At 41.0% G+C, this 17179-nt stretch overlaps 1 protein-coding gene across 1 annotated transcript; it reads right to left on the bottom strand.

Annotated features, from left to right (window-relative positions):
• Positions 1-1674: 1674 nt before the first annotated feature.
• Positions 1675-16705, bottom strand: IL36B (interleukin 36 beta). The gene is given in 7 exon segments (XM_063077809.1): positions 1675-1799; positions 1802-1851; positions 5111-5151; positions 6185-6445; positions 7583-7722; positions 16019-16126; positions 16684-16705. Coding segments are annotated over 7 exon segments (747 nt in total).
• Between the last annotated feature and the right edge of the window lie 474 nt (positions 16706-17179).

Below are 17179 nucleotides of genomic sequence, written 5' to 3'. Positions count from 1 at the left end.
AAATAACACTGTATATTTCCAGCAGGTGCATATGAGAATGTAAATGCATAAGAAAAGGACCAGAAAGATGTACCACTGGTGTGGGCAAAGGGAACCAGGATTTGGGGGAAAGAAATTTGAATTTATTTGGTATGTTTCAACTTTTTTGTTTTTGTACAAGGTGAATGTATCAATAATATTTGTATTAATAACAGTTGAAAATTATCAGTTTTTGTTTTTTATTGTGGTAATATATATATATAACATAAGGACTGCCATTTTTAAGCATTTTTAAACATACAATTTCATGGAATTAATTAAGTGCACAATGCTGTGTAACCACTGCCTCCATCTATTTCCAAAACTGCTTTGTCATCTTAAACATAAACTCTGTACTCATTAAGCAAGAACTTTTCATGATTCCTTTCCTCCAGTTTCTGGTAATCTCTAATCTACTTCTGTCTCTGAAATATTTTTTTTAACTTATTTTTTCTTGATTGACCTGTGATAATTATAGAGTACAATGTGATATTTGGGTACATTTATACAGTGTGCAATGATCACATCAGGATATTTAGCATATCCATCACCACAAACATTTGTCACCTCTTTGTGTTGGAAACATTCAACATCCTCTCAACCAGCTACTTGAAGTTACACGTAATTTCTTCTTGGTTGTAGTCTCCCTATATAGCTATAGAACACCAGATCTTATTCTCTCTATTGCTCTGCAATGAAAGTTAACTTTTCTTTTTTTGGTGGCTGGCTAAAAACGAACATTTTTTAAAGTGGAAAGAATAAATGGCATGTGAAGAACATAGTTTTAGCAGAGGCTGTGAGTTTCTCAAAGGCTGGGGTGCCTGCCATGTGCTCTGTGCTAGAACATTTTCTGGCAAGACAACTAGCACCTGATGCTGGGAAAGTCAATGGGTGAGAGGATAGATGCTTGGTGGCTGCAGTAAGAGGTGTAGACTATGAATTACTAATCCCTTCTGCTCTGACTGGCAGATCCTGCCTTGGAAAAAATGACTGATTGCATTTTCCATGGTTGTGTTCCCCAACTGTATGTTGCCATAACTTATTGGGGGAAAAAAGAAACCAGTGGGATCCTATTTACCTAGGAGTAGAAATGCATAGCTCTGTCCATACTTCAAGGTGGTTGAAGAGCAACTTACATGGGAATTAAAGGCAAATGGCTAGAGTGAAATTATGTAATACAAAAATAATATCCTATAAACACAATTAGATAGGAAAAACCAGTTTTCTTACCAGTGTAAGATCATAAAATTTGAAAGAAATGTGTTCCCTTTACGTTATACATACTAAACAGGGGTTTTAGGCCTTCGTTAATAAATAATTGCGTATTATGTAAAGAGCTCTGAATAATTCTGCTGCCTCTCCCTAGGACTTGTGCCCCATGTATCAAGAAAAGTAAAGAATAGATTGAGCTCTAGTAGTTTGTTGCTCTGTGGGATTTCAGAAACAGTGTCACCAGATCTTCCAAGTTTTCATTAGAATCTTGACTTCCTAATTTTTAAAACACATCTACAGTTTAGGTAGTCCAAGTCTCCCTCTAAAAAGGCCTTAAACTTATCTAGCTTTGCTGGTATGATGTACAAAATCTTTAAGGAACAGATAATGTCTTTTTTTAAAAAAACTGTTCAGAACCCAAGAAAAGAGAAAAAGTTCTGCAACTCATTTCATTTGTAGCGTTTCCTTGATACCAAAGCCATTGCAAAATTGTAGAGACAGGAATCTTCCTTTGCTTAACTTCACATTTCTTCCTGGTATTTCTACCTTGGTCCACATGGAAGAGAAGCTTTGTCCTTCTCCCTCAGGTGGTGATGCTAGAGGGAATTCTTCCATTTCTTTCTAACCCCACGGGAGGAACAGAACTTCTCTGATTAGCAAGACCCTGATATTCTCTGAACCACCGATTGGGTAGTGGGTGCGAGGGAAGACTCCACGCTCAGGCTGCCGAGAGCAGCTTGGAGTTTTCCTTCCTCTCTGCCTTAGTCTCTTGCTTCTTCTAGGCAGTGATGGATCATCACAGTGGCTTGAGAATATGAAATTAGAGTTGGTGGCATAGCTTTGGCTCCAGAGGTCTAGACTGAGGTGAGGACTAAAAGGTGCTTCTTATTTCCATAATTTAGCTGCAGAAGTAATAAAAGCACTGCTTCGATTTTGATTTTATCCTTGGTATATTCTCTATGTGTCTGAATGCAGATGGTAAACAGGTGTGAGAGGCTGTTACCCTCAGACATTCAAAATGTAATATCAGTTCCACAAGGACGGACATATTTTCCCTGGTTTTGCTTGCTACTGTATCCCCAGCACTTAGAACAGTAGAGATGCTCAAAAATATTTGCTGAATAATTGAAATTATTCATCTTGGTGCTCCCTTTAAGAATAAACACAAGTTCTGGTATTTGAGGGTCAAACCACTTGGTGAGTTTGGGGAAGCCATTGCTGCTGGCTTTGACCTTGGTCCGTCAATTGTGTCTTTTATTATGGCCACACTGCTATTATAAATATAGATGAAGCTGATGTTGGAGAACAGGAGGTTTAATCTGCAAAGAGCTGCTAAAGTGCACAAGTGACAGAGAACATCAGTGTGTGGTTTTGGTCTTTCAGTGGTTGGTATTAGATATTGGAGGTGGCACTCTATCCTACGCACAAATTTTGCTAAGTCTCTGTCTCATTTTAAGTCACATCCTTGACCAAGGAGAGAACCACTGAGGGAATGACATCATGGGTTTCCATGGGGCTTGTCCACTTATTTCTGGAGTTACTTCCCAACCATATGGCCTGGAGTGACTCTGGAGTATCCTTTTTGTAATTAGGATCTTCTGCTTGTACGTGACTCAAACTAATTAGGTCATTATTTGATCAGCTTATTTTCTGCATATTCATCTTCTCTTCTTTCTCACTGATAACCCCTGTGTTGTTTTCTTGCCTCTAATTCACATTAGATCATAAACAAAGTTAAAATAAACTTCTTGACCTAAGTGAGAGACAAAGATGCTCAGTTGAAAGCTTGTGGAGCCTTTACAATGCTCTCTTCCAAAGAGTAAAGAAAACTAAAGTTGAAGAAGGGCACATATAGGTGCTGATGCAAGGTGGAAAGGAGGGATGGATGGGAAGGGGTAGGAGCCTTTGAGATGGACTTGCATTCAGGACAAGAGTCAGGGTTTGAAAACTGTCTTTGAGTGTCACAAGGATAACCCCCCTCTCTACCAACCTGTGGACACCCCACCACTCAACAGTCCTGGGGCTGTGTTTGATCACCATGACCGCAGCTCAAGAAAGCAACAATAGCATCAACACCTTGAATATTAGAGCATCTCACAGGCTGGAAGAAGAAGCCATAGGAACTAGTACTTCAGAGACTAGATAGGGGGAATAAGGCTGCTAGTTGCTCTTTCTCCATCTGTTTGTTTGTTTGTTTCTTTTTCGTATGTTTATGTGTTGGCCTTATTCTCCCCATGCTACAGATAGATAAGGAATTAGCTTACCTCCTTACAAGATTTAAGAAACCCACATTGTTTGAGAACTACTTTCTGATGCTGGTTGACCAGAAGTCTGTTTTCTGGTGCTTCCTCCTGAGGTTCCCAGCTTAGATTCAAGCAAAGAACATCATATCCCTCAACCCAGGAGAGCCAATGAAATATGAGAGGGCACCTCTTGAGTCTTTCTGTGTTTTCTCCTCCTCGTCCTCTCCTTCCTCCTTCACCACCACAACGTCCTCACCTCCTCTGTTAGAGGGCACAGGTGGTGCAGTGTAAGGGCTGGCCATCTACCTTCTGCTCATGTCCAGTGCCCTTGGGATTGCTGGATGCTAATATTTATCAGCTCAGCCCAGAGTTACACTGTATTTTTCATCACCATATGCCATTCTTTCTATACAGTCAGCTATGTACGGAACTCACATTCTTTATAGCCCTGATCAGAAAACCTGACTACTATGTGTCCAACTTCATTTTCAACACAAGCCTCTCAAGGTCATCCTTGGGGTCTTCTTGTGCTTAGTCCTGACCTGTCAGAGAAAAAGATTGCAACAGTGAATTTCCCTGGGCTCCTTCTCCTGTGCCCCTACACAGTTGTGCATACACATGAATGGAGAAGGGCTTGTACAAAGTGCAAACCTTCAGGCTTTGCACAGAGCCCTCTGAGAGGGAGGCAGTGCACACTGGCTGGAGGCCCGCTGGGGTGCTCTGGGCTGTGCTTTGTTTCTGCAGCCATCTTCTCCTGAGTAGACATCCTAGCTTTGTCACTGTCCCCTGGGATCACAATGACAGAGGAGGAAGGTGAAGAACTGAGACAGGGAAGTTCCTAAGCAGCCTTTCTGTGTTTCCTTCTCCATATTCTTTGAGGAGCTTTGCAGTTCCTTGGACCCTTCTTGAAGCCGAGGCCTGCCCCTGGCCATCATAATGTAAGATCCTCCCTGAAATGCTTTGGTATTAATGGAAACATGCTAATACATGCAGTGAAAGTTAATTTGTTTCAACAATATTTTTTTGAGAAACTGTTAGGTAGGAGACAAGATTTGGCATCCAAAGGGAGTGCATAGATGGATACAGAAGACAAAATCTCTGTGTCCTATATACCTAGAATTTGATTGAGGAAAAGAGAGCAAATGGGCAAAGACAAGGAGAAAACCTACAGCACAAAGTCTAGCAGAATAAATGTCCATAAAAAGGTGAAAATGCTATGGGCCTCAAGGAAGGTAAGATGTTGCTTTTGGTTGGGAAGATGAAGAGAGGCCTCTAAACACTTCAGACGGATTTAGGATGTTAGTGAGACAAAGGCAGGCGAGATACACAGTGCTGGAAGTGTTTGAGATGTAAGCAGAGGCACGAGCAGAGGCAGAGGGAAGAAATCCAATGTGTTGGGGGTAGTTAGCAGAGAAGAAAAGTTTGCTTTGAGAAAATCTGTCTTCCGTTGATGAAAAGTGGCCCTAGAGAACAAGAAAGGGAACTGGGGAAACTGAAGTGGGGAAATGAAGGAAGCCAGTACAGGGGTGCGTGCAGCCTGGGTCTGGGCAATTATGGCTCAATACTGCTGGGACCCTCTGAGGAACTGTGCAGAATGCATTTCAGAATTGTCCACTTGTGGGATGGAAGAGAGTAGCCGTTTCCCACCCACCCCCATCCCCCATTTGTCAAGGGCTCCCTATGGAGAAGCTCCCACTTCCGGGTTTGTGCCTGTGGAAGTGTCAAGCAGGTTCCTGCGAGTGTCCTTCCCCGAGGTGTTCTAGGAGCCCCGGCACAGGGAGAGAGATGCTTGGTACTGCTGATGTTTTGCTGTCAAATTGGACCTTCTCCAAAGCTGGTTGCATAGACCAACTGGAGTAAAAGGTAGGCTAACAGGATGTGGGGTGGTGTTCAAAGAACATACCAAACAGAATCATAGGCAGTGAAGCAACAGGAGATGATACCAGAACAATAGGCTTTCAGACAGATTATTCCTGGGTACCCATTACAAGACCTGATATACCTGCTTGTCATGTGCAAAAAAGGGCAAGGTCTCCTGAGGGCAGAGAGCCCGTCGTGCTCACCTTCACATTCAGGAAATTCTAGTGTATTGCAGTCTACATGTACTTGGTTAGTGGATTTTCATATTAAATCACAGGCTTCAAAGTAACCCTCACAAAATGGACAACTGGCTTAAAAGCATCTTTATAAAGAAATTGTAGATTGAATATACTACTAAAATTCCAGAAAACATGAATAATAACAAGAAAATATCACAGCTGACGCTTCACCTTCCAGCCACATTATAAAGTAGAAACAAGGTTAGCAAAATCAGTTCTAAGAAGGTGCCCGGAAGAAGCTCAAACTGATTCTTTGAAATCTGGATTGATTTACAATCAACATGGTTAACAATCTTTACCAAAGCACATGCATGCATCATGATTATCAAGACTTGTAAATGTTTAATTTCACATTATTCTTGTTGTCTAGATTTATCTTTTGGGATATATATTATAATGTCTATAATAAACATGTATAGAATTAACAAATAACATTCCTGTCTTGACCAGGGTTGTATGAACAGAAATGTATGGGTTGGCAAAGAAATAGGAAGGGAGGGCTGCGTGTGAGAGCATTTGGGGGCTGACTTCACCGGTTTTGAGAACTGAGAGACTAAGGGTGCAGTGGTCTCGTAAGATGATCTATGGTTACCAAACATGAGATTCTCTGACTGCTTGATTCTCTATCCTGGAATCAGCCATCCACAGCCTAGGCTGGGTTTGATCCACGGGACTTAAATAGAAGTCAGTGTTGTTAGTTAGGCCCCTCTCCTGGGTGAGGACGATGGGCTGTCCTGCTGTGGCGGAGGAGGCTATGAACCAGCCAGGGTAAGAGGCTGACTGAAAGACGGAGGTGGAGCCGTCCTTAGCGTGGAAAAAGAGGAAGGGCTTCTGTGCTTTGTCTTCCAGGTACAGGTCCATGATGTTTTTCTCCTGGGGGTGGGAAAGACACTTGTTAGAGAGGAGGACTGGGGGGAGTGAGCTAAGCGGACACAGCCCTGCGTGCACTTCAGGGGAGTCACTGTCGCCCTCAAAGGCAGGGACAGAGGAAGATGGACGGGGGACAGCACACTGTCAACAGGTACCCACTGGCTTCCAATAGCCTGGCTCCATCCCAGGATCCCGTGAGTTAAGCTGATTCTGATCACTATCCTCCCCGGCTCAGAGAGGGAGGTTTACAGCTCTTTCTTGGGTGCTCCTGGTGTGCATTCATCTGCAGTTCAGGCCAGTTTCACCGGACTCTCAACCTCCAAGTGAGTTTGCACATAAAAATTAAGTTTGGTCTAAATATTTCTTTGGACATAGTGAATTATAACCTAACTTGATAGGCAAACATACCGTAACCTCCTTTTGTAACAAGTAGCCGAGTCTCGGCCAATCACAGGCAGCAAACTGCTCAAACCAGGTTTAAAGAAGGCAAACACCCAGCTGTAAGCAATCCAGCTGTTTCTGTACCTCACTTCCATTGTATGTACTCATACCTCACTTTCTTTTTTCTGTTGTAAATGATACCCGACCACGGGGCAGCCCCGGAGTCGCTCTTAACCTATTTTAGTTCTGGGAGCTGCCCAATTTGCAAATTGTTCTTTGCTCAGTCAAACTCTGTTAAACTTAATTTGTCTAAACTTTTCTTTTAACACTACAAAACTTTCTTTTAGTATACAGACCATAAACATGTAATCTGCAGTATCCAGATTAACGATCTCTCTCTCTCTGTCTCCTCTGCTGTGCAGTAGTTTTTGCTTAACTGGGAACATCCCATCATCTCAGAGGATTTCCAAGAGGTAGTTGATCAGGACAGAGAATGCAGAAACCACCATTCCTTGGCTTGTCTGAAACATTCCCATGGTGCATTCTCTGTCTTCAGAGGATCCATGCTCTGACATTAAAATAAGTGCTATACCCGTTCCAAAGGCAGCATTTACTGATTTGGGGATCAGCCACTCAGTTTTCCTTCCTTACAATGAATAACCCAGGATTGCAAGAATATTATTTTTATTCGGGAACACATCAAACAAAACAAAAAGTCCATTGGACAGTAATTTTCTCATTAGTTGCACAACCACTCACCTTAAGCTGCAAAGTAGGCCTGTTCTGAATTTCTGCACAGAACAGACAGAGGTCTTTGCCATTAATTCCCAGGTAAACGAGATTACCTTTTTCTTCATCGCTGAATTCTGTGTCTCGACATGGTAGTAAGTCAAGAGTGACTGCAAACATAAGGGGAGATGGAGAACATGTTAGGCTCTGAGCATCCAGGAGGCCCCCAGATAGGCTCCCCCATTATCTATGTGGCAGAGACCGTCTGTCACCATCCTTTTTCTGCCTTAATATCAGAATGCCAATTGTTACCAGGGCACACTGCTTCCCAAAAGTAAAAATAAAATTTCCCACTACTTTGCAGCTAAATGTGGCCATATGCTTAATTTGTGGCCCATGAGATATACATAAAAGTGTTGTGTGGAATTTATAAGAAGGTGCCTTAAAAGGAATTGACCCATCTGGGAGGAGTTCCTTTCTTATACCCCTTATATTGCCTGCCTCAAACACTTAGGTGATGGCTGAGATGACCTTGAGGTTGGTGAAGCAGAGAGCTAGAAACCTTGACCTCTGGGGACATCATGGAGCCACCACACCGGCCTGGGCTTGCCTACTAGGGATCTCTTTTACGTGAGAAGGAAATAAACTTCTATCCTAGTTAAGTCCAGATTATGCGGGTTTTCTGTCACTGTCAGCTGAATTTAATTCCCAATTAACTTAAGATTATTCCTGTTTCTCAGGAGCCTGAGTGTTTTACATCTATCCTTCTGGGCTGGGCACAGGAAATGAATCCATTCAACAAATATTTATTGAATGCCCACTCAGGACAAGCCATGATGTGGGCACTGGAGATTTATCTGAGGACAAGAGAGACATTGTCATTGCCCCCATGCAATTTATAATCTAATAGGAAAATGAGATAAAAAGATGTAAACAGAAAAATGACCAACATCACAATAAATGGGGATATCTGCTTTGAAGAGAGTGACCAAAACCTGGGAGAGTAGAAGAAAGACCAGATTTAGACAGAGAAATCAAGAAAGACCTCTCTGCAGAGGTGAAATTCAAGTCAAGACTTAGAGCTAAGGGGAAGCTACTCTATGAGGAAATTGGGTAGGGAGGTGGAGGGGGTTTGCAGGGAGAGTGTTACAGTGAAAGGAAGGGTTTATGTGAAGGCCCTTCCACGGAAAAGATCTCGTATGTTCAAGGTTCTGAAAGAAGACTGGTGCATCTGAGGTCTTCCCTTCTTCCCCCACCCCCAAACACAAATACGTGGGCATGATATTCAATGAACATATTAAGAAGGTCACTCACTATGCTCTGAAGAAGAGTGGAGAGTGGATGAGAGGCTACACAAATACAGTGGGAGGGAGGGCAGTGGTTCAGGTGAGAGACGATATTATCTTAGACATAAGGCATATTATGCACACAGACTCATCAGTGTTTGCGGATGGAGTGGATGGACAGTGAGGGAAAGGAGGAATCAAGGATGTCTTCTGTGTCACTTGCTCGAGGAAATAGAATGGATGCTAGTGCCACTCATAGAGATTGTCAGCAGTGTTGAGAAGGCAGCTCCATAAGTTCCACTTGGGATATGTGAAGTTAGAGATGTCTGAGAGAACATTACAAGGACATGGGTAAACTGTTTAGAGAGGAGATCTATGTTGGCCGCATAAATGCCAGGCTGATGGGCATAGAGGAAATAAATCGGTCCAAGAGATCAGCTCACCATCCCTCCACAGGGCTAACCTAGTGATTGCAGACTAAGACCTGAGGAATCCCATCATCTGGAGATTTCAGAGAGAAAGTGGAGTCATAAAGGAAAATGCAGCAGAGGAGCCAACGAGCCACATGAGAACGGATGTTCTTACAGAAGAAGAGAGAGAGTGTTCAAGAAGGAAATGATCCATTATGCTAAATGCAGCTGGAGGGCCAAATAACATGAGGAACAAGAACTGTCCTCTGGGCTTGGACTTTTGAAGGTCATTGGTGATCTTGAAAATAGGAGCTCATGAGTTCTGGTCAAGATGGTGGAGTAGATGGTTCCTAGTGTTGCTCTCTCCCAAAAAGCAACCAACTTGCAACTAAAAAAAGCAACAGCAGGAGATGCAAGATCTGCACCAGAACAGGCAGGAGCCATGTGCTGCAGGACCCCCAGTCCAGGTCAGGGTCTGCCACCCAGAGAGGCCTGAGAGCCACATACCCTAAGACAGCTGAACCAGAAAAGGCAAACATTATGGGACCTCCAAACTAGATCAGTCCCCACCACTTACAGAGACTTAAGAGCCTCTGGACCCACACCCCCTGAAACAGCTGTGCTGGAAAAGACAGGCATCATGGGACCCCTAGCCCAGGCTAGTTCCTGCTGCCCAGAATTGGCAGTCCCTTCAGGATCCAAGCCAGACATCAGGGTGAAACGAGTGGACTGTGATACCCCCTGCCACAATGACAAAACACCAAAAGAAAGATAACAGAAATATGAAAAATCAAGAAAGTACATCACCACCAAAGGAAAATAATAACTCTCAAGCTCTAGATCCTATGGAGCAGGAAGTATTTGAAATGACTGACAAGGAATTTAGAGCAACAATTCTAAGGAAACTAAATGAGATACAAGAAAACTCATTTAGATAACACAATGAAATGAGAAAAAATATACAGGATCTGAAAGAAGAAATGTACAAAGAAATCAATGCACAGGAAAAGAATGTAGCAGAGCTTGTGGAGCTAAAGGATTAATGAAAAACACAAGAGAGAGTCTAATGAGCAGGCTAGAAGAAGCAGAAGAGAGAATTTCTGACCTTGAAGAAAAGCTGTTTGAATTAATGCAGGCAGACCAGAAAAAAGAAAAAAGAATTGAAAACATTGAAGAAAATCTAAGAGAGATAACAGAAACCTTAAGCACTCAAATATCTGAATCATAGGTATTCCAGAAGGGGAAGAAAAAGGAAATGGCATTGAAAGCATATTCAACGAAATAGTAGCAAAAAAACCCAAAACTTCCCAGGTATAGGGAAAGTCACAGATATTCAGATTCGGGAGGCCCAAAGATCCCGTAACATAATCAACCCAAAAAGGTCCTCTCCAAGACATGTTATAGTCAAACCAGCAAAACTCAAAGACAAAGAGAGAATCTTAAAAGCTGCAAGAGACAATCAGCAAGTCACCTATAAAGGATTCCCAATCAGAATAACATCAGACTATTTGTCAGAAACCCTAAAAGCCAGAAAAGAATGGGATGATATATTCAAAATGCTAAAGGACAAAAATTGCCAGCCAAGAATACATTACCCAGCAAGGCTATCCTTCCAAAATGAAGGTCAAATAGTATATTTCCCAGACAAAGAAAAATTGCAGGAGTTCACTATCACACAACCAAACTTACAAGAACTTCTCAAGGAAGTACTGGGTTTGATACCTGAAAAACAACCATCACTGCCATGAATACTCAAGAAAGAACAAAACCTACCAGCAAAACAAAAACGCTAACAATAAAAAAAAAACCCATAGTTTATCTATCACTGCAAGAAGCTAACAAACACAGAAGACAAACAGAAAATTAGGAAGAAAAGAACAAAAGGCGCTTAAGACATCTAAACAAAAATCAGTAAAATGCTAGGAGTAAATCAACACCTTTCAATAATAACTCTAAATGTAAAGGATTTAAGTTTCCCATTCAAAAGACACAGACTGACTGACCAGATTAAAAAGACGGACCCAACAATATGCTGCCTTCAAGAGACTCAACTCACCTCATCTGTAAAGACACACATAAACCAAGAGTGAAAGGATGGAAAAAGATATATCATGCAAATTGAAATGAAAAATGAGCTGGAGTAGCTATTGTTATATCAGATAAAATAGACTTTAAAGCAAAAAACATAAAAAGAGATAAAGAAGGCCACTATATAATGATAAAAGGATCTACCCATCAAGAAGACATAACAATCATAAATATATAGGTACCCAATGTCGGAGGAGCCAGATTCACAAAGCAAACATTATTAGACATAAAGGATGAGGTAGACAATAACACCATAATTGTGGGGGACCTGAACACCCCACTCTCAACATTGGACAGATCATCTAGGCAAAGAATCAATGGAGAAACAAAAGATCTAAACAGCATTTTAGACCAATTGGACTTGGCGAATATCTACAGAACATTCCAACCAACAACCTCAGAATATTCATTCTTCTCATTAGCACATGGAACATTCTCCAGTATAGACCACATGTTAGGTCACAAATCAAGTCTCAGCAAATTAAAAAAAATTGGAATTATTCCATGTATCTTTTCAGATCATAATAGATTAAAATTAGAAATCAATAACAAACGAAACTCTGGAAACTATACAAACACATGGAAATTAAACAACACTCTACTTATCGACATATGGATCCAAGAAGAAATTAAACAGGAAATCAAAATATTTCTTGAAACTAATGAAAATAATGACACATCATACCAAAACCTGTGGAATACTGCAAAAGCAGTACTAAGGAGAAGATCTATCACATTAAATGTTTACTTCAGAAGAACAGAAAGATGGTAAATCACCTTAAAGATCTAGAAAAACAAGGACAATCCAAACCCAAAGTTAGTAGATGGAAAGAAATAATTAAGATCAAAGCAGAACTAAATGAAATAGAAACCTGAAAAGCAATACAAAAGATAAATGAAACACAAAGTTGGTTTTTTGAAAAAATAAAGTTGACAAACCTTTAGCTAACTAAGAAGAGAGAAGACCCAAATAACAAAAATTAGAAATGAAAAAGGTTATATTACAACAGATACCTCAGAAATACAAGATATCATTAGAGACTACTATAAACAACTATATGCCAACAAATTAGAAAATCTGGAGGAAATGGATAAATTTCCAGACACATACAAACTGTCAAAACTGACCCAAGAAGATACAGAAAAATTGAACAGACCAATAACAATAAAAGAGATTGAAGCTGTTATCAGAAGGCTCCCAACAAAAATAGCTCAGGACCAGATGGGTTCACTGCAGAGTTCTACCAAACCTCCAAAGAGGAACTGATACCAATTATCTACAAACTGTTCCAAAAGATTGAAGCAGAGGCCATTCTCCCAAACTCATTCTATGAGGCAAACATCACCCTGATACCAAAACCAGACAAAGATACAACAAAAATAGAAAACTACAGGCCAATATCCTTGATGAACATAGATGCAAAAATCCTCAACAAAATACTAGCTAACAGAATATAGCAACATGTACACAAAATTATACACCATGATCAAGTGGGATTCATCCCAGGGATGCAAGGTTGGTTCAACATATGCAAATCAATAAATGTAATACACCACATCAATAAAAGCAAAGACAAAAACCATATGATCATCTGTATAGATGCTGAAAAAGCATTTGACAAAATTCAACATTCTTTCATGATAAAGACTCTCTACAAGTTAGGTATAGATAATGGAAAGTATATCAACACAATTAAAGCCATATATGATAAGCCCACTGCTAATATCATTCTGAATGGGGAAAAGCTGAAAGCTTATCCCTTAGGAACAGGAAGTAGACAGGGAGGCCCACTCTCACCACTCCTTTTCAACACAGTGTTGGAAGTACTAGCCAGAGCAATCAGAGAAGAGAAGGAAATAAAGGGAATCCAGATTGGAAAAGATGAAGTCAAACTGTCCCTGTTTGCAGATGATATGATCCTGTACATTGAACAGCCTAAATCCTCTACAAAAAACCTCCTAGAGTTGATAAATTTCAGCAAAGTTTCAGGATACAAAATCAACACACAAAAATCAGTAGCATTTCGATTCTCCAACAGTGAACATGCAGAGAAAGAAATCAAGAAAGCCTGCCCATTTATAATAGCCACCTAAAAAAAAAATACTTAGGAATAAAGTTAACCAAGGATGGGAAAAATCTCTATAATGAGAACTACAAACCACTATTGTGAGAAATTAAAGAGGACACAAGAAGATGGAAAGATATCCCATGCTCTTGGATTGGAAGAATTAACATTGTGAAAATGTCCATATTACCCAAAGTGATCTACAGATTCAATGCAATCCCTAGCAGAATTTCAATGACATTTTTCTCAGAAATGGAAAAAAACTATCCAGACGTTTATAAGAAATAACAAAAGGCCACACATAGCCAATGCAATCCTGAGCTGCCAAAAAAAAAAAAAAAAAAAAAAAAAAAAAGCTGGAGGCATAACACTACCTGACTTTAGGCTATATAACACAGATATAATAATCAAAACAGCATGGTACTGGCATAAAAGCAGACACACTGATCAATGGAATAGAATAGAGAATCCAGAAATCAACCCACACACCTACAGCCATCTGATCTTTGACAAAGGCATCAAGTCCACACACTGGGGAAGGGACTTCCTCTTCAGCAAATGGTGCTGGGAAAACTGGATATTCATATGTAGGAGAATGAAACTAGACTAATACGTCTCACCGTATACTAAAATCAACTCAAAATGTATTAAAAAATTAAATATACATCCTGAAACAATAAAACTCCTTAAAGAAAACATAGGGGATACACTCCAGGAAGTAGGAGTGGGTACAGACTTCATGAATAGGACCCCCAAAGCACAGGCAACTAAAGGCAAAATAAAGAAATGGGATTATATCAAACTAAAAAGCTTCTCTGCACAGCAAAATAAACCATTAGCAGAGTGAAAAGACAACCAATGGAGTGGGAGAAAATATTTGCAAAATATACATCAGACAAAGGATTAATATCCAGAATACACAAGGAACTCAACTTTACAGCAAAAAGCAACAACAACAACAACAACAACAACAAATAACCCAATTAAAAAATGGGCAAAGGAGCTGAATAGGCATTTCTCAAAGGAAGATATACAAATGGCCAACAGACACATGAAAAAATGCTCAACATCACTCAGCATCTGGGAAATGCAAATCAAGACCACTTTGAGATACCATCTCACTCCAGTCAGGATGGCTAATATCCAAATGACTGAGAATGATAAATGCTGGAGAGGTTGTGGAGAAAAAGGAACCCTCCTACACTGTTAGTGGGACTATAAAATGGTGCAGCCTCTATGGAAAATGGTATGGAGGTTCCTCAAACAATTGCAGATAGATCTACCATATGACCCAGCTATCCCACTGCTGAGAATATACCCAGAGGAATGGAAATCATCATGCCAAAGGGATACCTGTACTCCAATGTTTATTGCAGCACTCTTTACAATAGCCAAGAGCTGGAACCAGCCCAAATGTCCATCATCAGATGAGTGGATAAGGAAACTGTGGTATATCTACACAATGGAATACTACTCTGCTATAAAGAAGAATGAAATACTGCCATTTGCAACAACATGGATGGACTTAGAGAAAATTATATTAAGTGAAACAGGCACAGAAAGAGAAATACTGCATGTTCTCACTTATCTGTGGGAGCTAAAAATAAATAAACAAATAAACACATAAACAAGCATAGGGTGGTGGTGGTGGGGGGAAGAAGACACAACAATCACAACAATTCCTTGAACTTTTTTAAGACAAGTGAACAGATATGATGTAGTGGGGGAGGGGCGAAAGACAGGGGAGGAAGAGGAATGGGTAAAGGGTCATGAAAATTGACTACATTGTATATTGAGAAGTTAAAATAAAAAAAAAAATGTAATCATGTCAAAACAAAACAAAAAAAAAAAAAGGAAGAAAATAGGAGCTCAAGGGGAACAGTCAGACAACAGCCCAGAAGTCAGAATGTTTCGAGGTGAGGGTGAATGGGAAATGAAGTGGGGATGGTTCTGCAGCCACCTCTCTAAGGAAGTGTGGCTGTGACCAGCACAGGGAAATGGAATGATCCTAGGAGTAGAATGTGGGAATCAAGAGGTTTTTATATTAAGATTGGAGATGTTAGATCACAGTATGTCTGCCAGTTATAGAAAGGATGCAGTATATAGACAAATGTGAAATATGCAGGAAGCAAAGGAATTAAATCAAACATTGATGTCCCGGAGAAATGGGAAGAAGCTGAGATGGCCTGACTTTTCATGGGAGGAAGGAATATTCCCTCATTATTATAAGGGAAGATGCCAAATTAGAAAGCTGTGTAGGTTGGTGGTGCAAAGATGAGGGAGTTTGAATCTGAGGACACAGGTAGTGATGATCAGAACTGAAAGGAGAAAAACTCCAGGGAGAAGGTCTGCTGTTGTGTGCAAGGGTAATCCCTTCTAATCTGAAGATACTCTTTTTTGGTAAGAGGAGCTGCCAATCTCTCACAACCTCATTTCCATGTATGGGTTTTCCTTCGTGGAGGGGAAACTTCCTGCCCTTTCTCGCCCTTCCTGTGGACGCTGGGTTGGTGCCCAGAAGTTGGCAAGGGCTAGGACCAGTCTCAGTCAGGCTTAGCTCCATCCCGAGAGGAGCTGGTGTCCCTTCAAGAAGCAACAGTGGCTTCAATTGTCACTTACCAGGTTGGATGTTGCTGCTATCAGGTACTGCTATTAAAGTATTTCCATCCAGGACCCACACCATATGTAGTGGATCCCTGATACTAAAGGATCTGGGATGTTCTTCCCCTGAAAGATGACAGAAAAACACAAAACACACGTGAGGCTGTTATCAACTTCAGGATTGTTAGCATCCTGGTAATGATGGCTTTTGAATTCTTAGGGGCAGGCTTACTGCTCTGAGAAAGAGTGCCTATAGGGGGAAAGAGAGGGAAAATAAGGCAGGCACTGGTTTGTGGATCAGGGCATCCGAATGGATCTATATACGTTCATTGTTACAAGAGATTTTCAAGATTCGCCTTTTTTCTAGGGGTATCAATGACTTGCCTTTTTCTGATTGATAAAGTCTCTGGGCAATAACAAAACTCCCAAATATTTGAATTGGTCAGCAGTACATTATCTTATTCTTTATTCTCTTTATCAAAATAAATAAGCAACTCTAAATACAGATCGTAAGAAAAGAGCTAAATGCTCTGAGATTTTCAAGTGCAGGTTTTGTGATCTGAGAGTTGTAGCAAGAGCTAATACATCCGCAGCTGAGCAAGTGACAGGGGCCCTTGAGCGCTACTGTCCTTGGCGAGGTCAGATGGAGAGATTTCCAAGCCAGTTTGTGACTCCCCACTTACAGAGTGGATTGCTGGCCTTCATGTCTTCAGAGCCTTCTGTGGAGAGAACAAGGCGGATGGAATGGTCAAGAGGTGGCTGTCAGTCATTGGCCATGTGAGGGAAGGAAAGAAGGAAAACGTGTTATGCGTTTCTCTCCCTCCCCTTGGAATTTTGTTGTCAAAATTCTTTAAAAGGAATCTCCCTGAGACCTTGTCCCAGATCTAATTTGAGAGTAAGGATGGGAAGAGCACATCTCAAGGCCAGCAAACCCTAAATGCAAACTCCCATCTCCGTTGTGGCTGGGGTGGTCCTGGTTCTCCAGGCTGGGATGACCTTGAGATGCCCTCCATCCATTACCTCTGGGATTGTGAGGAGGTTCCAGAACATCACCCTGGGTGCCTTTTCGTGCTCCAAGTCTCTGGGTTTAGAGGAAGGAAAGAAGTGTGTGTCTTTTTCCTTTCCAGCCCTCCACACAGCTGTGAGTTGCCGCTCTTCCTGACTTCAAGCTGAACACTC

This window comes from Cynocephalus volans, chromosome 14, assembly GCF_027409185.1.
Source record: "Cynocephalus volans isolate mCynVol1 chromosome 14, mCynVol1.pri, whole genome shotgun sequence".
Classification (NCBI taxonomy): domain Eukaryota; kingdom Metazoa; phylum Chordata; class Mammalia; order Dermoptera; family Cynocephalidae; genus Cynocephalus; species Cynocephalus volans.
This window is presented reverse-complemented; position numbering and strand designations above follow the sequence as displayed.